Source organism: Mesocricetus auratus, unplaced genomic scaffold, assembly GCF_017639785.1.
Source record: "Mesocricetus auratus isolate SY011 unplaced genomic scaffold, BCM_Maur_2.0 Super-Scaffold_100014, whole genome shotgun sequence".
NCBI lineage: Eukaryota > Metazoa > Chordata > Mammalia > Rodentia > Cricetidae > Mesocricetus > Mesocricetus auratus.
Window position 1 is genome coordinate 74,620,142 of NW_024429197.1, and position 23,761 is coordinate 74,643,902.

Sequence of the window (23,761 nt, forward strand, 5' to 3'; positions counted from 1 at the left end):
GTGGAGATGAGCAGGAAGTAGGTGAATTCCAAGTGAGGCTTAGGGACAGGTCTGACTACAGACACCAGTTTGGAAGTATCAGCAGCCAGATGCCTAAGGCATTTCTCAAAGAGGCTGTATCCCAGAGCAGAGTGTTTTGGGGGTAGTACTCTAATAATAACTTAGTTTGTAGCTGTACTTAAATCTACTGGAGTCTCCAACACAAATCAGAATGTCTATCTTCTGTCAAGAGTATTGTCACAGCAATATGACGAGCAATTATTACTTGGACTAACTCCAAAATTTATTTCACTTTGCTATTTATTGAAGTTACTTATTTTGCCACTTGGTTAGGTGGCAGTATTGCTTTGGTGCAAAATGAGATGATGGAAAAAAAGGAATTAAATATACACTAAGCGTCCTCAGTTGTTTTATTTGTTTGTTTGTTTGTTTGTTTTTGGTTTTTCAAGACGGGTTTTCTTTGTGTAACACTTCTGGCTGTCCTGAAACTCGCTTTGTAGACCAGGCTGGTCCTGAACTCAGAGATCCGCCTGCCTCTGCCTCCAGAATGCTGGGATTAAAGGCGTGCACCACCACCGCCCAGCAAATGTTCCATGCTTTATATATTTGAAAAATTAATCAAAATAAATACAGGCATGCCGAATGAAAGGAATGGAGTTGGGGGAAATGTCCGAGGGGGTAAAATCTCTGTCTGTATTCAGGGAAACTTCAAATAAATTATCTGGGCGAATAATAATTACAAAAATGACTCTTATTAATTGCCTTGGTGGTTCTGACAGAGATATCACCGTCTTTCTTGGATGATACAGATTCTTCACAAGCCTCCTCTGCGCAGAATACCCACACACCGTTAAATTAGGAAAGAGAAATAGGCTCTCTCGGTTAGGCTCCTGAGAGACTTCCGGCAGGTGGAACCTCAGTTCCGAGACTGCGGTGGGCGCCGGAAATGTTTAAGTGGGACTCCCGCCTTAGCGACGCGCGCCTGGTTGCTAGGGGCCGAGGCGCGGGAGCTGGTGGAAGCTGCAGATGCCCGCTCCTCGTGCCTGCGGGCCTGGGCGCCATCCGGCCGGTGGGTACGGAGCCTGAGTGGGAGAGGGGGAGTGTCGGGGAGGCGGGAGCCCTGCGCGGTCCGCAGCGGCAGCCACCTACCCGCCTGAAGAGAGAAGAGGGCTGAGGAGGGTCTCCCTGCTTCCATCTTGGCGGAGTCCTCCCAGGGCACGCGCACGTCGGCACTGATCTTGAGTTGTTCGGGTATTGAACAGTGGTAGCATTTATAATTTGAGGGGCCAGAAAGAAAACAAAACCCAAAGAACTGCACACTGGTTTGTCCTTAGCGCTGAGTGTTTGTAAACCCTCACTGTGTGAGCCTTCTCCTTTTCATTATCATTAGACAGTCAAACCAGACCATCTCCTACCAACTTCTTTCTGCCGGCAGTTTTGTTACTACTTGAACAGTGGTCTCAGAGAGTCTAGGTTAGACACACAAGTGAAGGAGATTTAGGAAGTGAGCAGAGGATAAAAGAATCATTTACACGAATAGTGCCATGCTGGGAACAATGGTAACAAGCTGGTCTCGGTGATAGATCAGCATAAACACAGAGATGATTTATTGAAAATAACAGTTATAGGGAACTTGCTTGGATAAAGAGGTAGGAGAACATCTTATTACCTTGTTAAGTAGTAAATTTTACAGCACCATGAGTCTTGGCTATCTGGTTTGTAACTAGGAGACTAAATGTATAAGACATCTCAAGTCACCTCCAAGTACTCAGGGTCTGATGCTAACATATGAGAGTTTGTTTTTTTTTAATCTTTTTTGTGTTTTTTGTCTCTACAGAATCAGGAAAATCCAAGGAAATAGTATTCAGTTCACTCAGCTCTGCCCCTGGGGCAGTAAGTCAATCCTATGGAGCTCAGTTGTATTACAGACTGCAACAGAATTTCACACTATATAACTGAAAGAGGATACTCTGTACTCTATTTAATATGCCTCCTCCAACTTTTGAAAGCAGATTTGGGCAGAGATTAGCCCCAGGGTTCAGATGTAGGCCTACATCTTGGTTTCCACCAGAAACCAAGAGGGACATCCAGAGCCATAATTTCCTTTAACAATCTTCCCAAGTCCTTCCAGCCTTTGAGTGTTGAGGCAGGTCGATGTGCCTTCAAAATCTGTTGAACATTCTTGTTAGTCAGTTTTAAAAGACTGCTATTTTGAGGTCTGGTCACATGTGCCTGTGAGGCAGGAGGATTTTGGGTTGGAAACTAACTTGGACAATACAGCAAGATCATGTCTCAAAAAAAAGCCAACAAAAACAAACTGGAAGCAGTCAAAAACCAGAGGGTGTTATGCTGTGCCCTTAAAAAAAGTTCCCAGCTAATTTGAATCTTCATTGTAGTATAGCAACCCCTCATTCAGCAGATAAATGCCTTAGATTCATTCTCCCATAGGCAGGAAGCACAGATACAGAAACGAACAAGACATTACCCTTCCTCTCAAGTCTGCCACATGTTTATAATGTAAACAATAGGTTAGTCTTTATATGGTGAATGTTGTCCACTAAGTACATATATTTTTTGTTCTCAAAGATTACCTAAATGTATAACATAATTTTTAGCCTGATTGTGATCTGTCACTCTGATTAAGTGACATAAATGACTTGACTCAACACCCTCCAGACTCATAAATCCATCAATATATGCTGTCAGGGTGTGCCTGGATATGACTAATATGTGCATACTATGAGCAGTGTTAACAAGTGTGAAATTGGCGGTTATGGTAATATTACTGTTAATACTGCAGTCGGACTGGCAACCATCACTCACTGTTAACAGCCTGCCAAGTTGAGTTGGAGGTTCTTCAGGAACTACATTTTGCAGAGGTGCAGCACAGTATTCCATTCTGGTCAAGAACAGGGCCTCTGAAGTACCATCTGGATTCAGGTGTCAACCCTGTCACTTGTTTACAGTATAACTATGAGTAAATTGTTTGCACCTCTGTGCCTCTCTCTTGTCAATGGCAAATGGCTGTAAGCTCTTTGGGAGGCTTGTGTAGTACAGCATGTGAATTAAATGCAGAGCACTCTGAGACCTTCCTGACACACATAAGCCCCTCTCCTTTTTTCCACATCACAGAAATAATAATAGAATTATTGTCTCATTTTGCATGTAGGAAGTGAAAAATCCACAGAAGTTCAGCAACTTGTCTAAGGAGAATGGTACTCCAAGCCTAGTCCAATGTAGTTCACTTAATCAAATACTGGTGCACTTGACTATTTCTGTGATGCATATAGTGTAAACTCTCAGAAATTATTCGAACGCTTTAAGTAGAGTGGTTAAAATTGCTGCTTCTGTGTAGATGTTTGTGAAGGAAATTCTAGACTCAAACTCAAGAGGGCTGCCAAGTTACAATTTTAAACAAATAATCCTCCTGCAATCTCCAGATCTTTATATAAGGAGTAATTTTTAAAAGCTCTTTGTTCATAAGTCCTATTATTCATATTTAATTCAAAACTGAAAAGTTACCTTTTTCACAAAAACAGTGAACTCTGAATTAAGCAATCTACTCTGAAGCTTTACTGCAAGCAAAACCAAAATGCTTACTATTAAAATTCAGTGTTTCTATTTTGCAGATTCAGAAGTAGATACATTGCATCTGGGCTGTACCTTGGTTGGTAAAGAACTTGCCTGGCACACATGGGTTTCGTCCCCATCCCCAGCATTGATACACCATGCACAGGGGCAAGTGCCTGTCATTTTAGCGCCCAGGAGGTAAAGGCAAGAGAGCCACAAGTCCAAAGTCATTCTTGGCTACATTGTGAGTCTGAGGCCAGGCTGGGCTACATGAGACCCTATTTCAAAGCAAATAAACAAAATCAAATAACTGTGGGTTAACATCATGCTATGCTCTACCTCATTGATGGAAATTTGAGGCTTATATACTCTTAGAAATGTGTGTGCTGTTTATTAATAAGGAAAAAGTACACTAATAATTTTTTCAATTAACAAGGTCCCTATTTACACTTGTGTTGTAAGTCTCTTCAGTGCAAACATATGCTTAGACAGAGGGGAGATTAACTTGAGTGTCCTTTCATTAATTACAGAGATTAGGAAGTGGTTGTCTGGCTAGTTTCCAGAGTCTGAATGAACTACAGATCATCAAATATAGCAGCTCTCCAAGAAGACCTGTTGCTTTGGGGTGAGTAATGCCAAGTTACCCGTTGTTAGACTGTCTCCTAGGTGGAGATACCCAATAAGAATCCAGTTAGTTTTAAATACTTGTATAGCCTCCATGGTTTCCAGTGACCTAGATTTACAGGCAGCACCTGTCAGCACTTTGATGACAGTGTTGAGTAAGACAGGCAGAGCGCTAGTGGCACTCACTGTGCCTGGGAGCTGTTTGTCTCTTCTTTCCAGCGTGCCAGCCAACTTATGCAGCTCCTCGGACAGCAGGATGGAGTTCTCCTGGGCCAGTCCCTCTTTAGGGGCGGTGGTGTGAGTAAGAGCATGTATCTGGCAGCAATCAGTTGTTTTTCTCTCTGTGCACAGTTCTTCCTGGAGCTGGGCTGTTTGTGTCTGTGGCACATGGATTCTTCAGAACTTCTTTAAGTAGGACCTGGAAGAAATGAGACTGGCCCCTCTCGTTTCCCCCTTACTTCCCTTGGCTCTCCAGCATCTCAGGGAACAGCTAGTTTGAAGGACACAGGACCTGGGTGGCTGACACTGGTCCAGTTCCTACAAATGTTGGTGCTGGGCGCCTCTTCAGATTTCGCTCTGGTTCTTTGTGGCACCAGCAACTCAAGCAGGAACATCACGTGCTCAGGTCCTGTTCCCTGAGTGAGTGAAGACATGAGGTGGACATCCTTGTTTCTTTTCCTTTTATTTCTTTTTGTGCAGTCCTGGGGATCAAACCCATGCTGGATCATGCTAGGCAAGCCTTGTTCACAGCAGGCAAGCGCTCTGCCACCTATAAATTACTCATGCTCCTACACCTGCAGCCCACGACATAAGCATCTCTGAATTCATAATTCACCCTTTGTTTTTAGTTCCAGCCTTATGAGCTGATGAAGACAAATATAAGTAAGTCTGAAAAAGATACTCTTCTATTCTTCTTACCCTAATATAACATTCAATACTAATGTAATGATGTAATTTCTGGGACTGTTCTCAAACATTTCAGCCTCAGGACCTCAGGATTCTTTTTCATGTTTAAAATTTACTGAGGATCCCAGTGTAGATTCCTGATTACTATTTTGTATATGACAAACTGAGAAGTTTAAAAAATACTTCCTATTTAAAACCAAACATAATAAAGCTCTTGCAAATGCAGTGTGATAACGCCTGCCTGAACTGTCAGCACTTGGGAAGCAGAGGCAGGAGGATTGCAGATTCAAGGCCAGCCTGGGCTACAGAGTAAGCCCTGGGCTAGTCTATAAGACTCTGTCCCAAAAAAACAAACAAAAGCATGTTGTGGACCAGGTATGGTGGTTCATGGCTTTAATCCCAATGTCAGGAGACAGAAGGGCACACTACATGAGTTCTAGGCCATCCATGGCTACATAAATGGCATGATTTATTAAAAATAAACTTTCCAAAAAATTTTAGTTGGAAAAAGTAGTATTGAGTTTTTAAAAAAGTCTCTATAGTGTGTGATTTAAAGAGAAGACAATTCTGTCTCTCATGGTATATTGCAATAAAATATATAGAAAGAAAAGCAGGCCTTGCACTGAGATGAAGGTGAAGCGAGACCTTGGGCTCTGAGAGAGACTCAGAAGTGCCCCCAGCGTCCTTGCTTTGAGAACTGTTGGTCTGGATAGTTAGTGATCTCATTAGTGTCTTCTCTCTGGAATCTCACATCTGTTGCACAGTAGCCTCATGATGTTTGTGTGCAGCGTTACAGAAGCGATGCAAAGAAATGACTAAAGATGACAAGTAAGAAAGGTGATAGCTCTCAGAGTAGCTGGGCTCTTCTTTCTAAGAAGCTTTTCCAGGGCTAGTGTGACAGCTCAGCAGGTAGAGACACTGCTACGTAAGCCTGGTGATCTGAGTTCAATCCGGCACCCCTGTGAGGGTGGAGGACGTGGTCCCACAGAATTGTCCTCTGCCCTCTCTACTTGCACCATGATGCATGTGTGCGGGCACACACACTTATAGAGAGAGAAATGACTTTTTAATTTTCAAAGAAGAAGTTTTGCTAATACAGATTATATTTTATTTTCAATTTCATGTTCATAGTACTTAATTTATTGTGGTAGAGTACTATCTAGTTGCATAATATTTTTATCCCTCCCAAAGGAAGCTTTGTCTTTAGTAAGCAGTCATATACACTTGGATTCTAATCACACTACTAATGTTGTACCTAATGAAATTCTCTCCATTCCACAGGGAACACGCCTCCCAGCGACTGCAAGGGATGCTGTTACTCTACCGCCAATTGAAACCAGCTCTTCCTCAGAAGGTTTTCTGTAGGCTCTGGGCTGTGATGGGGAAACTGCAGAGCAAACTCAGACACAGCACTTACAAATACAGGTAGATCGCATCCTGGCCCACTTTTATACGTCCCTTTTTCTCTACTAAGGAAAGAAGGCGAGTAGCTGTGCTCTTCCCTTCCACTTGGTTTGGAGTACTGTCTTAGGTAAGAAATGGCCATCTCACCAGCTAGTACCTGCACTGTACACTCCGGGTCCTGCATCTTTGGGAGTCATCTCTAATGAGAGCAAAGACTCCTTGCCTCAGGATTCCCCTTCATCAGATTTCAATAATCCAAATAAACAGCACCATTTTATATCTGGGTAGTTCCCAATCAAAACAGTGGGTCTCTTTTCTGTCTCAGCCTGGCCTGAATTGCTATCATTGCCACATTGCTCCGCCCCTGCTCCTCTGTCCATTCCCAGGCAGTGGGCCTCATTTTCCATTCCCTCTGTAACAGGCCTGATGGACTTACAGAAGAGAGAGTCCAGACTAAAGCGTTCCAAGAGTACAGCCCCGCTCACGTGGATGCAGTCTCTGTGGTTGCTACTCTGAACTCAGACCTTTGTGTCTCTGGAGGAAGAGACAAGGTGAGGTTTCCATTTCTTCCCAAGAAGGCAGCTCACTGCAGGAAAGGGAAGGTGTCCCGAGAGAGTCTAATACTGCATTTCTACACTGCAACAGGGCTCAAAGTTTGAAGGCTGGAGTTTAAGCCCGGGCTCTGCCACTTCCTATCACTGTAGGCAAGTCTTTACATTTTCTGAGCTTTGGTTTCTTAGTCTGTTACATGGTAAACAGTAGCAACTGTGTTCTAAGACAGTCACAAGGTTCCAATGAGAACAGAACCCAGTGCCAGGCCACCTGCATGCTTTATAAATAGGGGCATTACTATTCCACCCACTTCATTCTTTACAGTAAAACCAGCAAAAAGAATTTTCTGGCTGGACGGTGGTGGCTCAGACCTTTAATCCCAGCACTTGGGAGGCAGAGGCAGGCGAATCTCTGTGAGTTCGAGGCCAGCCTGGTCTACAAGAGCTAGTTCCAGGACAGCCTCCAAAGCCACAGAGAAACCCTGTCTTGAAAAACCAAAAAAAAAAAAAAATCTGGTTGCTTTATGCTTTGTTTTTCAAAATTCACAATGCACTGGCCTTTTATATTTTGGTCTTTCCTTTTTCTGTTATCATGGACTTAACTGCTTTCTATCCTTACATTAAGAGCTATCTTGTCAGTCACTGCTGGCAGCTGCAGCAACAATACACTACTGCTTCTTCCTGCAGGGAATAATACTAGCAGTGTTTCTTATTTCCAATAGATTTTCAGAATGGTTACATTTGTAAACTGTATTTCACCATTTGTAAGATGCATTTGCTTTGGATGTCATTGCTTCAAATCAGGACACAATTAATTAGTATCAATACTTAATTAGTAATGTGGTCTCTCTCTCTATTTTTTTTTTTTTTTTGAGACACAGTTTCTCTTTGTATATTCCTGGCCTGGAACTCTCTGTAGATGAGGCTGGCCTTGGACTCACAGAAATCCACCTGCCTCTGCCTCCCAAATGCTGGGATTAAAGGTGTGCACCACCACTCCCCAGCAACATTGCCTTGTCTTAATGTCTATATTATTTTGGACCTAAGAAATTTTATTTACTCGTGTGACCCTTTCTCACTGGACTGTCCGTTCTGTTGTGAAGCCTGGGGAACTGACAGGTCAGGTGCTCCAGCGACTGGGGTCATGCTCCTTTGTAGCAGTGACCTGTAGACACTCAGCAAGGAAATGCTTTAAGGTGCTGCTCAGAAGCCAGCATGGTAGTGACACATGTAATCCCATCTCTCTGCAGACCGCTGTGGCGTATAATTGGAAAACTGGACACATGGTGAAAAGGTTCAGAGGACATGAGCGGGAAATCACTAAGGTAACCATCATTCTGAGGGGAACTGAGGAGTGCATCAAGAAATATCAATAGCTAATAGAGAGCTTGTATATTTAGTCTGAAGGAAAAATGCAAAGCTTTCCTTTGATCCCAGGAAGAGCAGAGCAAATAATTTCAAACGTGGAATTAACCAAATACCAGGCGGAGGTGTGGGTAAGAACATGCCACAATACACATACAGTAGAATATTATTCAGTCCTTTTTTTTTTTCAAGACAGGGTTTCTCTGTGTAACTCTGGCTTTCCTGGAATTTGATCTGTAGACCATGCTGGACTCAAACTCACAGAGATCCCCCTGCCTCTGCCTGCTAAGTGCTGGCATTAAAGGCGTGCGCCACCACCCAGCTTATTCAGCCTTGAAAAGGAGCAAAAGGATCTGGAGAGATGGCTGAACAGTTGAGAGCACTGGCTGCTGTTCTAGAAGAACTAGGTTCGATTCCTAGAACCCACATGGTGCTTACAACCATCTGTAACTCCAGTTCCAGGGGATACAACATCCTCTTCGGCTTCCAAGGGCACTAGACACAAAAGTGGTACACAGACATGCACGAAGCAAAGACACCTATACATATAAATAGTAATAATATTATCATTTAAACTTTTTAGAGGAATGAAATTCTGGGATTGGGTGTATAGCTCAGTAAATCCTAGCACAGTGAAGCCTGGATTGGATCCGCAGTACTGAAAAGAAAAGGTGATACTCTGATAAGGGTTACTTACAACAGTGGCGGATGTTGGAAGCATGTTTAGTGAAAGAAGCTAGACAAAAAAACAGTGAGGCTTAACTGACCTGACAGACAGTGGTGAGCAGGGGTCAGAGAGGAGAGAATGGTGGAATTGCACTTCAGGGTGACGTAAGTTCTACTGTTGGGGAGTGTTGAGATTGTACTACAATGCAAATGTCCCTGCTGCCACTGAGCTGTATACGTAAAATGGTTAAAGTGGTCGGCCGTTTCTGAGAGAGAGAGAGAGAGAGAGAGAGAGAGAGAGAGAGAGAGAGAGAGAGAGAGAGAGAGAGAGAGAATTAAAAAAATACCTTTTTAAAAGCAAAACAAATTAGCCTTGTCTCTATAGATGTCTCCAGGACAGCTACACAGAGAAACCCTATTTTGGAAAAAAGAAAGGGAAGGAGGGAGGGAGGGAAATTAAAAGTGTGTAAGTGGGGAGTAGAATACAAAGCCGTCTGCTATTTTGAAGTCCTGTCTAGCATGTACACCTGAACTATTTCTGTTTTAATTTGTTCTGTGAGCAGATAGCCTGTATTCCCAAATCAAACCAGTTTTTCAGCGCCTCTCGAGACAAGACAGTCATGATGTGGGACCTGCAGGGCTCCTCCCAGCCCAGACAGCAGCTGTCTGGACATGCCATGGTGGTCACTGGCTTGGCTGTGAGTCCAGGTAAGTGCAGCAGATCTGCCAGCACCTGCATTCCCAGAACGCTTGCGCATATCTCAGCTCATGGCCATTGTCTCTTCTTACCGTTGTTTTTGCAGACTCGTCACAGCTGTGCACCGGCTCTCGGGACAACAGCTTGCTTCTGTGGGATCTGGGTACTGGACAGTGTGTGGAGAGAGCGTCCGTCTCCAGGAACCTGGTACATACTCAGACTTGGTGTAGAACAGGATGGTAGAAAGGAGCGTGGAGTAAGGGAAGCATGCTGGGGGCATAGCTCATAGTAGGTAGTGTGTTTAGCATGGGGCATGGGCTTGGGTTCAGTTGAGAGGTGGCAGCTGGGAGTAAAGAGAGGGGAGGAAGGAAAAGAGACCGGTGTTTTCATTCTTTTCCTCAGAATATGCTGTTAGCATGATTTGATCGTGCTAGGCACTACTAGGAATAGAAATATAACAAAGGACATGGTGTCCTGTCTTGCAGGAGCTCACAATTTATGAGTGTAGAATGTGATACAAGATGGCTGCTTTCCCCTTTGAGTATGTAGCATTATGAAGAGAAAAGTGTGCCCTTTTCTTGATAGAATTCACTGTGTGACAGCTGACAGCTGTAAACTTTGCACAGCCTTTGGGCCCAGTTACACCTGGTTTCCACACTTGTGTTTGTGTGGGGATTTTTCTTTTGCCTTTTCCCATCTTGGGGGTTGAGCCTTGTACATGCTAAGCAAACTCTAGCCTCCACTCCCAGCCCTGCTTTCAAACCACAGATCTATCAATTCATAGCTCTGTTGTGCTAGTTAAGCTTAGATCCTAAGGCAGGACTCTGCAGATAACTGACTGAGATAAAAGGTAACATGAAACACATGTGGTTGTGCTCGACACGTGGCAGACGGTCCTCAGAACCTGCTGTTGTAGTTTGAAGTCAGCTGCGTGTGGTGGCTGTACTTGCCTGATGTCTCCACATTGTGAGGACAGTGCTAAGGAAAGGACAACTCTCCAGGCCAGGGTTACTGTTACTCTTTGGAGCCCCTGAGGTGTTACAGCAGGGTTCAGCGGGACCCACTTAGCACAGGGGCTGCTCTTCTAGCTGCCACCTGCTCATGTCTGCCGGCTGGGGTTCAGGTCTCCAAGGCTAACCACAGGCCTGCCTGCTGGTACCTTTGCCCCTATGTAGGGGTGAGCCCATATTATAATCCACGCCCCCTTTAGAGGTGTGGACAAAGGTGCGGGCACAGGTGACGATAAAGGGAAGCGAAAGAAAACGTACCCTCTCTTTTGTTGGAAGCCGGCCACGCTTCTGACTCCCCAGCTTGTGTGTAAGTTCTTTCTCTGGTAAATAATAGATTATATTCCATATTGCATGACCTCCCTTGTCACCCCTGCACACTGAGGAGATGCAGGCAGAAGAGGACTGATGGTGAGCTGTGGGACAATGGCTCTGCTGTCAGAACCCTTGAGAAGGATGAGGGATGAGTTAGCCAGTGAAACTGTAGCAGCGCAGTGTCCTGATGTGGAGACTCTCTGGCTGCTTTCTCCAGGTCACTCACCTGTGCTGGGTCCCCAGAGAGCCGTATGTACTCCAGTCCTCCGAGGATAAGACCATCAGGTGGGCTGCTGAGCTGCAGTGGAGGTGTTTCTGGTGAAGGTCTGCTTCCATGACTCCATTCTGCTTCTCCATGCTGCTGTGCCCTTCCTAGGGCTCCCTTCCCCTTCACTCCTAGCTGCCAAGGGGACTCTCTGACCTGGAGCTTGTGGGAACAAGCTCAGGGCTGGCTGAGGTCCTGCTCTGAATGGTGTGAAGCCGCTGACCTTGCTGCTTCTAGTGTGACTGTCTAGATCAGCCTCGGCCTCACCTGCTCCCCACCCCAGGCAGCCTGGCCCTGCTGTCATGCCCTCCACGATTCCTGGGGTTTCCAGGTACCTAGCCCTCAGCCAGAGCCTCCCTGAGAAAGAAGGGTCAGAATCTACATCAAGGGGTCAGATAAAGTTAGGAGTTCACCAACTGGGGTGCATGCCTCAAAATTCTGGCTCTCCAAAGACTTTTAGTATGAAAAGGGAGGTGTCAGACAGGGAGGACACAGTGAGATAAGACTTTTAGTATGAAATGGGAGGTGTCGGACAGGGAGGACACAGTGAGATAAGAGGCCACACAGAGCTCCCAACTGGACTCCAAGGCCAAGGCTGGCATGGCAGCCGCAGCCTGGGTCTGGTTCTGGGGTGGTGGTGACACTAGTGAGGGTGCTTTCTCTGTAGCAGTAGGTCTGGACTGTAGTCTGAGCACCCAGGAGCACCCAGGAGGCTGAGGAGTACGGCAGCCTGGGCTATAGAGCAAGACCTGTTTCAAAACAACACAATATCTTTTCTAAAAATGATGCAAAATTAGCCTCTTGTCCATTGAAAGCAGTGTCTTGAAGGACCAAGTTCACTTGAACAATTAAGATGTGTGTTCTAGCGGGCAGTGGGGACGCACACCTTTGATGACAGCACTCAGGAGGCAGAAGCAGGCAGATCTCTGTGAGCTCGAGGTCGGTCTGGTTTACAGAGTGAGCTCCAGGGCAGCCAGGATGGTTACGAAGAAAAACCCTGTTTCGAAAAACCAAAAACCAGCCAACCAATCAAGGAAAGAAAGATGTGTGTCCTAGCCAGGTGCTGTTGGCACACACCTTTAATCTCAGCACTTGGGAGGCAGAGGCAGGAGGATCTGAGTTTCAGACTACCCAGTCTAGTCTACAAATTGAATCCAGGACAGCCAGGGTTACACAGGGAAACCCTGTCTCTAAAAACAAACAAACAAGATGTGTGTTCTAAAGTCTCCATGAGAAGGCGATGATGGCTCAGCAGACAAAGGCACTTACTGCCCAGCCTGCAGCTTAATTCAGTCCCTGGGACCCACACACATGCTGTGGTGTGTGCAACCCCTAACCCCAAATAAATAGTGTTTTTTTTTTTAAAGTCCATATGACTTGATTTCAAAACAGAAAAAATCAAGATGGCATTGACTTGGTAACTTCCTGTCAGCTTCAGAGTTTGTCAGAGTCTGACATTCTGTTCTGACTGGCAGCAGAGTCAAGCTCTTCCTGTCAGTGACATTACAGGTGTTTTGTGTTTTGTCCCATTTACTACAAAGCCAATTTCTGCTTCTGATTCCTTCCAGGTTATGGGATAGTCGGGGGCTTCAGATGGCTCACGTGTTTCCCACAAAGCAGCAGATCCAGACCCACTGTGACGTCAGCGTGGACGGACACACGTGTGTCTCCTGCAGCAGCGGCTTTGGGGGTGAAGGCTGTGAAGCCACAGTAAGAGCCATTGTGATGAGTAGGCTGCTGTGGTCTCTCTGTCCTCATATGCAGACAGGCTCTGCCACAGCACTGGCCTGCTTCACCCCGTGTGTCCCAGAGGCTTCCTTTAAGAAACATCTATTAAGCCGGGCGTATTGGCACACGCCTTTAATCCCAGCACTTGGGAGGCAGAGGCAGGTGGATCTCTGTGAGTTCGAGGCCGGCCTGGTCTACAAAGTGAGTTCCAGGACAGCCTCCAAAGCCACAGAGAAACCCTGTCTCGAAAAGCCAAAAAAAAAAGAAAAAAAAAAAAGAAAAAAGAAACATCTATTAACGTGGGTCTGCCTGAATTGGTAACAGATAAGAGGAGCAGGATGGGAATCAAGAAGAGAAGGGCCAAACAGCGTAGCCGCTGATGCCCTTGCTCCTAGTGGAGCCTAGGCAGGGAGGAGCTGCTTGAAGAGCCAGACATATGCTCTTTGTGTGTGTGAGCGTGCTAAAGGAAGCTCAGCTCATTAGAGGAGCTGTGGAGCCCCACAGCTGGTCGAGGGCCCTCCACACCTTACCCAGATATACACCTTCCTTGCAGTAATTTCAGGGTGCACTCCGTAGGCCCCACCAAAGTTCCTAGATTCATAATTGCAGGTAATAGGTACAAAGAATTATCTAGTTCCAAATGAAAGAGTTGTATTTCTGAGTTATCAGATATGTATGCCATGGTAAGTATTGAACTAAACATGTGGTTTCATTTTATTTACTCCCTAAGACAAGCTTGTGAGTTAGGTGTTGTTTCAATGCCTGTTTTACAGTTGAGGGATGGAGGCATGGCAAGTTGGAATCTCTTACTGGGTACATACTCCTAGGAGGGGTAGATTAGCATGTTGCAAGCATCTCTTGTCCTAGCTGATGGATAACAGGGTCTCCTGTGAACCCCTGTTTTTGGCACCATTCAGTTTTCTCTCATCTCTGGATGGTACCTTCTAGGTCTGGTCTGATCTGTGTCGGTATAAGGGGGACTGACAGGGCTGTCACATCGTTTGCCAGAGGCACTAGGCATCAACTCAGAATATCTGCACCTGTGTGACACACAAGGTGTTCCTTAGTGTATGGCCCCCATGGGACCTACGGATGCCAGGAGGCATGAGAACAAGGTACTTCCCTAGTCATGGAGGAGGCAGCACCCTTCCTGCACAGCCATAGCTAGTGTTGTTTGAGGCATAGTTGATGCTACAGTTGTCACTTGGTAGATGGGTGGTTGGGTATAATGGATGAGATAAGGGCTTCAAATGGCTTTCTGAAGCATGAGTGGAAGGGATCAGTGGGTCGTGGGGAGTGGGAGGATGGATATTAGTGACGCATGAACATCTGTATGTATGAGCTGGCTGGTGTCATTACTTTGCAGTTGTGGGACCTGAGGCAGACAAGAGACAGAATGTGTGAGTATAAGGGGCATTTCCAGACAGTTGCATCCTGTGTCTTTCTACCAAAACCCACGGCCTTGATGCCTATGATTGCTACCTCAGCACATGACTCTACGGTGAAGATCTGGAACCAAGACACTGGAGGTAAGCAGTCTGCTCTCAGTGCTTCTCAAAAGCTGATGCAGTCTGGAGACTTTTCCCATTGCTTGCTGTATTCAAACACTGCCCCCCCACACACACCATGTCCTGCCGCTGTCTAGTCCCCTTGTAGTTAAGAGGTGAGACACCAAAGTACCCGCATCGTTCTGTTCAGCCTCCCACTCTAAGCCAGCACCGTGCTTCCCACATGCTGTAATGTAAAGGCTCTTACATTCTTTCTGTCTGAAGTTTCTCTCAGATTTTAACTTGTGATGCTAGAAATGTCTGGGGGGGGTGCTACTTTTGAGTTCTTATTTCAAGGGTCCAGTTAGAACCTCAGCTGTTTCTTGTTGGGACTGTGATGAATTGAGACAAAACTCAGAAAGGCTCCACCTGTGTGGACTCTGGAGTTGTGTTTGAGGTCACTGGAAAGTCAAAGCTCCTCAGCACCTCAGAAAATCCCTGTCTTGTGGCTTCCCAGAGTCTTCTATGTGCACAGCCACACAAGTCAGTTGGTGGATACCTGGGAATTTTGTGAGTCGTGGTCTAATGCTTAATGCTCTGATATGAATTCAGTTATGGTGGGGCATGTATCCATGGAGATTTCCAGGTGCTGTGAGAAAGTGTTGGATTCTTTTCTGGAATCTGGTTTCCCAGCGCTGCCTCCATGCTGTTTCACTCTGGACATAGGATTGGGCTGGAGACAGGAACAGTGCTAATTTAGAGAACTTCAAAATCTTCCCATAGTCACTTGCCAGAAACTCAGTTCCCCTAAGGGAGAAAGAACCACTTTCCAGAGAAAAGAGGTGGGTGTATCTAGTGTCACTCTGTAAACAGCTGTGACCATGACCCAACCTTTCACAGTGAAGACTGGGCTGCCATCCCCTCACCTGGAGCTGGATTCCCTGCCTGCCCAGGAGTAACATTCGTGGGTGAGGGGATGTGGATGTATTGACCACAGGTGTCAAGGTGGGAGCATCGGCCTGAACAGACAGCACCGCTGCCCTGCATGTGCTCTGGCAATCCTAGAAAAGTTGCCTCAGAGATTCAGATGAAGGGAAGACCCAGTTAAAAGCAAAGCCCAGTCTTTAATCCCAGCACTCAGGAGGCAAAGGCAGGCGGATCTCTGTGAGGTCATGGCCAGCCTGATCTACAGGGTGAGTTCCAGGACAGCCAAGGCTACACAGAAAGACCCTGTCTCAAAAAGAGCAAAGCCCAACCCTCTCCTTATCTTGAAGAGAGCTGGCAGCCCAGTGTCCTGTCTGTTTCCCCTGACTTAGCCTGTCTTGTTCTCTACCCCTTTTAAATATGGCCACAGTTGTCTGAAATACTGCTCGGTAGCCTATATCCTGTTGGACCTGGGTACCATTCTCTTCAGTTGAAGTCATGGAGATGACCCAGAGTCTCCCACTCAGGTGCACCATTCCTTGTTAAGAGGCAGAGCCCTCTCATGGCTCAGATGGTACAGGGCATTCTCTGTTTCTTATTCTCATGATCTAGTCCCACTGTGTAGTCTCTGTGAATGACAGACTGCACCTGGTAGTTTAGATGTGTAGTAGTGCATGAGCTTACTCCATGATGTTAGAGCATGACAGCACTGCCTAACGACACATTTCTCAAAGATGTTTTCATCATTATGCATGCAACTGGTTCTCCTTCTCCAGCCTGCCTATTCACCTTGTCTCTGGATGGATCAGGCCCCTTGACCTCCCTGGCTGTTGGTGATATCGCCTCCTTGTTATGTGCCAGTTTCTACAGAGGAGTTCACTTACTCAGAGTGGACCACAGCCGAGGGCTGGAACTTCAGGAAGTGGCAGCCTTCTGAAGCCAAGACATTGACTGGACAATATCAAACCATGGCCTCTCCTCTCTGTGTGCCTTTGTGTTTTTCCATATGATGTTGAGGGGCAGGGTGCAGGATTGGTGTTCTTTTCTTAGGATCATTTAGAAGGCATGTTAAGGTTAGATGTTGGTTAAAGTCCAATGATTCAGAAATCAGGATGTTTATCTTTGTGTTTGCACCAGGCTCACTCTGTAGCCCAGGCTGGCCTTGAGCTCATAGCAACCCTCCTGCCTCAGTCTCCTGACTGCTGGAAATAAAGGTGTGATCCAGCATGCCCAAGAAAATTCAGGTTAGAAACATGGACTCAATATAAAGTTCTTGATCTCAGGTAAATCTGAACGGAGTCTTTAGTGTTGCCCAGGAGTCGTGCAAACACTCAAGGACACTGCCCCATATTACAGGAGTTGTTAAGCCTGCCCCATGTACCAAAAAGCAGAGGGGATGGGAGATGACGGCCAGGAGATAATGCATTTGTAATTTGAATGTTTTTATCCATATAAAAACATTACACATCTGCATCCTCCCTGCCTTCCATTCTTGGGGATGGCCAGAGGCAAGAAGCCATCTCTGGAACATAGACCAAGGAGCACAGAGGGATGGAATCAGCTGAGCGCAGCCACTGAGCTCCCTTCAGTGAGGAGGGTCAAGGTGCTTGCGTCAGTCCTCAGCCTGGAGCTCAGAAGCCCATTTTCCTTGAGAGAAAGTGGAGCCCTTTTTGGCTTTAGGTGAGTCCTAAAATAAGGCAACTGAGGCCTGGCTAGAGAATGGCTGCCCTTATAGCTGCTGGCTCCTGTCTGTCCATTTCCTCTCTCCTTCCAGCTGTCAGGGTCAGAGGGAGAGTGTGTTCATGAAGGCACATAGTGTGACCTGAGTGAAGTTCCATGGGATTCACCTTGAGAAAGTTATGAAATCTCGGGTTCCTCACGTGTAATATGGTACTCAGGGCCATACCTCCCTCACAGGGCTGATCCTGAGGGCAAGCTACAAGGGAGTCAGTCACTCAGTAGCTTGTCTGGGACTGAATAAACATAATAAACATTTACCATTCCTTCATCTGTTGTCCAGTCTTATTTTCTAAACTTTTAGCCTTTCAGCTCCCTTTCTGGATCTTTGATCTCTGGAATGACAAGGGAGTAGTGTGATAGGAAGTTGCTATAGTAGGCTAATTAGATTCTCACTAAAACTCCCAAAGATGTTTCCATTTCACAGATGGGAAAGCCAAGGCCCAGAGACATGAAGCACTTTGCCCACAGTTACAAGCAAGGGCAGATGTGCATCTGGGTCTGCCCCACTTGAAGCTGGGGAATCACCTGCCGTGTTTGCCTTTGCCTTTTATATATTCATAGACCATGACATTGCTTTTTTATTTTTGAGACTAGATATTAATCTAGTTCTGGAGATTAAATTTAGGATATCATTCCTGCAGGCCACAAACTCTGCCACTGAGATATCCCCTAGCCATGAGTTAACTTTGGCTCTAGGAAAGTCCTGCTGGTGGGACCTGGGGGCTGTAGACAGGTCTCCTCTTAGGACAGAAAAATCTCTATTGTGTCCTGGATGCCTAATGCTGCAGCTGACAGTTTCTAGAAGAAGACAGTAAGTTAAATAAAGGAACAGGTAGGGAGGGTCCCTCTGGTGAGTTAGGGTTCTACATCGATGCCCACCCCTTCCTCAGCTCCACCTGTGTTCAGTGCCAGATTTCCTTATCTGTGCCTGAGAAGCAGAAAGACCTGCAAATGCTCACAGTGCAGACCCTTTGAAAACGTGGGTTAGAGCCAGGCAGTGGTGGTGCATGGCTCTGATCCCAGCACTCAGAAGGCAGAGGCTGGTGGATCTCTGAGTTTGAGGCCAGCCTGGGCTACACAGAAAATCCCTATCTCAAGAGAGAGAGAGAGAAAAAAGTTACTTTAGGCCCTAATTAGGATATTCTTGGTGCCCAAGGCTCTGGGTGCTAAAGTCAGGAAGTCTCCATTTTAGAGGCCGCTCTCTACATCATAGAAAGAAACGTTCCGGCAGTTAACTTATTTCCTTCCAGGAAAGTGTGTAAGCCACTGGAACCCTGTCAGTTACATATCTAAAGTTTAACCCTATATTGACATTTATCATAGTATAACTATACACTGAGGAGAATGGGTGACTATTAGTGGTCTTCACTTAGACTAGGGTTAGCAGTAAGAGCAGAACTCAGGTTGCTTGGAGAGTGTGACCTTTCAGCTCCCAGCAGCAGGACCTTGGCTATTTGTGAGTGGACTTTCGAAGGCCATTGTCAAAGAGCACTTTCATCATTAGGTACTAGAGTGGGCTGTGGTGGTTCATGGTTGTGCCCCAGCACATGGGAGGTAGAGCAGCAAGTCAGGAGTTCAAGGTCATCCTCACCTACCTCTCCTATGCAGTGAGCTCTGGCCAAACAAGGGTTCCATGCTTACCACCTCCCCCACCCCAAATTATGAAGATTGTTGTTTCCCCAAAGTTGGCACAGGTTGGCCAGCCATTCCAGCCAGGTATGCCATGGGGATCCATGGAAATGATGTCCATTACACTCACCCAACTAGCTTGAAAGGAATGTGAGCGCGTGTGCCCAGAGCGACCCCTCGGCCTCCACTGGAGGACTTCCGGCACCTGCTGAAGGCCTCAGTGGCCCAAGTGAAGTGCAGAGTGATGGGCTTGCAAGACAGAAAGAAGCCAGGGCCCTGAGTCACTTTGAGTTGAGCTACTGTCAGCCTGCCTGGCCACGCTGTTGCTGGAAGAGAAGCGAGCCTCTTTAATCTACTACATAATCATTTTACTAGGTTTAGTAAACATGAGGGAATTTTCAAATGTTCAAGCTTAAAGTTCTGACTTTTCAAAAATTGAAAAAACTCTAGAAACCAAGACCTGGCTGCAGATGTGTGCAGTCTTAGAACCAGCAGGCTGCTGCTGTGTTGCAGATCAATCAGACAGGCCCAGAGTGAAAGCTTAGCCCTTCCCCTTCCTATGTTTGTAAAAACAGTGGGCAAAGCACTGTATGACTCTGGGCCTCAGTTTTCCCATCTGTGAAATGGAACATCCTGGGGCATTTTTATCGGGAATATGGATCCAGCTGTGCAGCACCGATTTCATCCTCACAGACCTCTGCATCGACAGATAAAGAGGGTGGTCTAGGCTTCAAGGAATGAGGTCTTGTAAATGATGTCACCATGGGCCTACAAGCCCAGCTGGCCTCAGTCAATACAGCCTGGTACATGAAATCAGCAGTCTGCCCATGATTCATGAGAAATGGTAAATCACTCTTGCTTTAAGACTATATTGTCGGTGGTTTGTGATACTTCGGGAGACTTTTAGACAAGCATGGACTGGTAGATTGCTTTTGCTCGGCATGTCAGTGACATGGGCACAGGGCTTACGTGTACCTGGACACCGTCCTCGCTGTGGGTAGGAGTTCATTGTATGCAGACAATGATCTGTGGGTGGTTCCCAGTTCAGGACTCACGTGCATCGCCCCAGAACAGATGCATGTATCTGTGCCCACTCTAGAGCAAGCCCAGAACTTGCTGGGCTGTCATAATTCATGCGGCCAGCCTTAGTCGAAACGGCCAGACATTTCCACAAAAAACCTGTGCCGCTTGGCTCTGGAGCAGGCAGCAGGAGAGTCAAAGTCCTGGCTCTCACCTGTGCCCACCCTTGGTACCCTTGAACTTTGCCACCTGCTAGTATAAAAAGAGAGTGCTGGTGCTGGGGGACGCACCGCAGGAGTGAGTTCCCGGGAAATTAGCGTCCTCTCAGTTCATGGGAGAGTGGCGTGCCCAAGGTCCAACAGCTTGTGGTAGGCACAGACACCAGCTCAGGTCTAGGACACAGGCTGCTTCTCCCAACAAGGCCCTCTGCTTTTAGTGGTCTTATGGTGGTAGTCAGCCTGAAGGCTGAAGGGGCTGGGAATGAGTGACAGTGTATCTAGACATTACACACAGAACACCCAATTCATTCCCAGTGTTATCTCCTCCCCATGGGGAACACAGCACCTGTCCATCCTAAGTCCTGCACAGACAATTGAAAAGCAGAGCCCTACCAGGCTGTGGTGGCTCACACCTGTAATCCCAGCACTCAGAAGGCAAAAGCAGGCAGATCTCTGTGAGTTCAAGGCCATCCTGGTCTACATGGTGAGTTCCCGGACAGCTGGGACTATGTTGGGAGACCCCGTCTCAAAAAAAAAAAAGCTAAAATAAAATCTTTAATATATCTTGACCCTGGTTTATCTGGGTATTGACTGTAAGCTGAGCCACATACTCTCTCCTGCCTTGACTAGAATTTTTGATTGGAGTATATCAGATTTCTTTTGTAAACATACTTTTGAGATAGGTAACACATTCAGGTATTTATAAGAAAGAGTGCAGAGAGTTGTGCCATGAAATCTCTCCCTCTCCTTGATGTCTGTCATTTATCTGGCTCCCTATGGAGGTAACCAGTTTCCTGCATCCTATTTTATGTACAGGTACAGAAAATACAGAAAATAGCTTTTACAGTGGAAAGGCTGCCTGAATGGGAGGATAATAAAACAGAAAGTGTATGAACATTTTGTTAGCTTATATTTAAGGGCACTGCATTCATGCAGTACCCACAGAGGCCAGAAGGGGGAGTGAGATCCCTTTGATGTTACCCTTAGTTGTGAGCTGCTGTGTGGGTGCTGGGAACCGCCCGTCTTCTGGAAGAGCAGCCAGTGCTTTTAACTGCTGATCTATCTCTCCAACCCCTTCAGGACCTTTGTTTTTAAAGTAAAGACTTTTCAGCCTACATGATTTGATATAGAAAAATGGCAAAATGGAAAAAGGCTACCAAATGGCACAACAATTTTTGGAATATATTTCTATATTTAAAATACAAAGAGAAGAGCCAGAGGGGTACACGTGCACAGACGTGCCAATGACTAGCTCTGCATGTGGGATCTGGGGTGAGTTTATTTCCTTCTTCCAGGGTGTAGTGTGGCTCTGATAGCGGAGGGGTGGCTTAATCTGTGCATTAATGTCCTTGTCTAAAAAATGGAGAGAATGGTGACAGGGTGTCATCAGGGTCAAGTTCTGAAATCCATTGACCCTGGAGAATGTGCCTGTCATTGTTCCTAAGTGTCAACAGTTGTATTTAACCGAGTTTCATAATTTTTCTGTCCTGGAGTGACAGGGAACAAATGGGAGAGGGAGCGTGTGGCCATGGGAGTCGAACGTCCTGAAGGCCCTGAAGACCAGCAGTGAGCCTGCACCCCGGAGGCGCTGGGATGCTGACGTGAGAACTTGAACACTGTGGGAGCCTCATGGGAAAGACTCCCCACTGCTCATTCTTTCCGTAACGGCATGTCTGGGACCGGGAGAATTACAGGCGCAGGATTTCAAGAGAACATTGCAGGCTTCAGTGAGGGCCTTCTGTGACCTCGCTGCAGAGCAGGAAGAGGAAGGGCAGCTGGGATTTCTCTGTTACAGCCACAGTCCCCTCAAAGAATCTGCAATCCACAGGAAGCATTAATGATCTAAGGCCTCTTAATGTCACTACCTTCACAAGCAAGCAGCAAAGATTGGTTTGGGAGACGACAAACCTGCCCCCTCACAATGTAAAATACTCCATTCCCAAATCTTAATTTGTTCCAAAGTCCAGCCCAAAAGCCTTACGTTGTTCTGGCAGCAGCTGTAAAGTCCAAAGTCCCATTTATCAACCTGTGAAGTCAAAGTAAGTTCTCTACACCCAAAACACAATGTCAAGACCAGCGAAAAGTAGATGCACTCCTGTTCCAAAAGGGTGGCATAGGTCACCTGCCCCTTAGGTCCTGAGTGTCTAGAGCAGCAGCCACCGTTCCAGGGGATATTTCACCCTGTGTCACTCAGCTGGCTCACATGCTCTGCATACACCATGAGGCCCCAGAGAGCACAGGGTGTGCCCAACAGTTTAGATCCCCTGTCCTCAGGGAAGGGAGGGAAAGTTGAGGTGCTGGGTTCCAGCCTCAGCTCTGACAATTGGCGTCTGTGTTAGCTGGGCTCAGTCTGAGGTCAGAAAGGGCTAGAAGATAGAGCTGCTCCGCTGTTTCCAATTTTATTCAACTGACACAATCTACATGCAAAGTAAAACAAGGTCAGCAGTCTAAAATCCTATCCTTAATCCCCAAATTCCTTGCTCTGAAAAAAATCAAGATTTTTTCATTAAATTTGATGCCAAATTTCGTATACTGTTGTGTTGTTTATTCTTCTGTTGTCAATATTTATAATAAATTGCAGAATATCATTCCAGACTTGGGGGGGGGAGGGCAGTGTATAAACTGATGACTGATGTTATGGTTAAGGGGAAGGATTTTAGTGTAGATGTGAGGGAGAGGACAGCCAGAGGCACCTGGAAGAGTCTAGAACAGGGAGAGAAAGGAGTAGATTGAGCATGGCCAGCAGACTGGATTGGGAAAGGAGAACAGAGAGAAGGGCAGCGTGAGAGAAGATAAAGAGGAGATCCAAGAGAGAGGGGAGAAAGGGAGTATAGCCAAAATAGCAGGGTTATAGCACATTGAGAAGCTGGGGCAGGATGGAAGGGCCTGAACTGGAGAAGTTTACAGTAGAAATGAGAAGAGCTAGGTTCTTGTGATACTGAGGGAACCTGGAGGCCACCATGTACTTTGGTATGCGAAAAGGAACCTCAGATAACCATCTGTCCCTTCTGCCAACAATAAGGGAGCTGGCTCCTTTGGTAGAGGGAATCTGCTTCACTAGTTCCTGAGGAATGCTGGCTTTTGTCTAATGGCCAGAACTTGGACCAGGCAGAACAGGAAAAAGCCACACCTAGGTTAAAGTGCTGACAAGGATGGCTGACCAATCAGAACTTACTGATGAGAAGTTTAAATTTGCCGATCCGGGGTCAAATTATCTTGAGTTATCTTCAGTCTCCATATTAGCCATTCATTGTCCATTTGTGCATCTGATCTGGCAGTAAACATTTAAAATTTACCTTTAGGAGACCACTAGCTGCTACCAATTCAAAGCCCGAGAACGTCATTCGACAATATCGGAAACCTATAGCAGACTTTCCCCCCTGCTCTACTTAACCCACCCATCCACGCCCTCACCAATGTATTTAGTAAATGTGCTGGTTTGTGACTCTCTTCTGTTCTGTGACTAGTAAAACCTCATGTGGGGGTGGAGAGAGAGCGCAGAGCCTAAGAGGACCCGGGCTCTGTTCCCAGCACCCACATGATTGTTCATAACCTGCAACTCTGGCTCCAAGGGATCTGAAGACCTCTTCTGGCTCCCATGGGCTCCTGCGTGCACATACTAAGCTCACACAGGCAAACACATAT

At 46.3% G+C, this 23,761-nt stretch overlaps 1 protein-coding gene and 1 long non-coding RNA gene across 8 annotated transcripts; one reads left to right on the plus strand and one right to left on the minus strand.

The window, feature by feature from the left end:
- The first annotated feature begins 968 nt into the window (after positions 1-968).
- On the plus strand, positions 969-22,646 carry Wdr31 (WD repeat domain 31). Of its 7 annotated transcripts, XM_040757389.1 has the most exons (12): positions 994-1,069; positions 3,630-3,814; positions 4,101-4,195; positions 6,382-6,525; positions 6,926-7,055; positions 8,306-8,380; positions 9,650-9,794; positions 9,890-9,990; positions 11,323-11,390; positions 12,939-13,080; positions 14,465-14,627; positions 16,286-17,517. In XM_040757389.1, exons 4-12 carry the CDS (start codon positions 6,410-6,412, stop codon positions 16,444-16,446), a joined length of 1,101 nt encoding a protein of 366 aa, XP_040613323.1. In that variant the 5' UTR covers positions 994-1,069; positions 3,630-3,814; positions 4,101-4,195; positions 6,382-6,409; the 3' UTR covers positions 16,447-17,517. The 7 variants fall into 7 exon arrangements, with proteins under 7 accessions (XP_040613325.1, XP_040613321.1, XP_040613322.1 ...); XM_040757391.1 differs by lacking the exons at positions 3,630-3,814; positions 16,286-17,517 and adding an exon at positions 21,610-22,646 and having other exon boundaries at positions 969-1,069; XM_040757387.1 differs by lacking the exon at positions 3,630-3,814 and having other exon boundaries at positions 969-1,069.
- On the minus strand, positions 21,278-23,387 carry LOC121144057. The gene is made up of 2 exons (XR_005881397.1): positions 23,292-23,387; positions 21,278-21,931 (listed from the first exon to the last, which is right to left on the minus strand). It is a non-coding gene; the product is annotated as an uncharacterized LOC121144057 (long non-coding RNA).
- Positions 23,388-23,761: the final 374 nt, after the last annotated feature.

Excerpts from the sequence above, each read along its gene's own strand:
- Wdr31 (XM_040757387.1), top strand. The coding sequence starts at position 6,410 with ATGCTGTTACTCTACCGCCAATTGAAACCAGCTCTTCCTCAGAAGGTT. Across the intron at positions 8,381-9,649 it reads ATGAGCGGGAAATCACTAAG|ATAGCCTGTATTCCCAAATC; the intron begins GTAACCATCATT and ends TTCTGTGAGCAG. Across the intron at positions 9,795-9,889 it reads TGGCTTGGCTGTGAGTCCAG|ACTCGTCACAGCTGTGCACC; the intron begins GTAAGTGCAGCA and ends TTGTTTTTGCAG.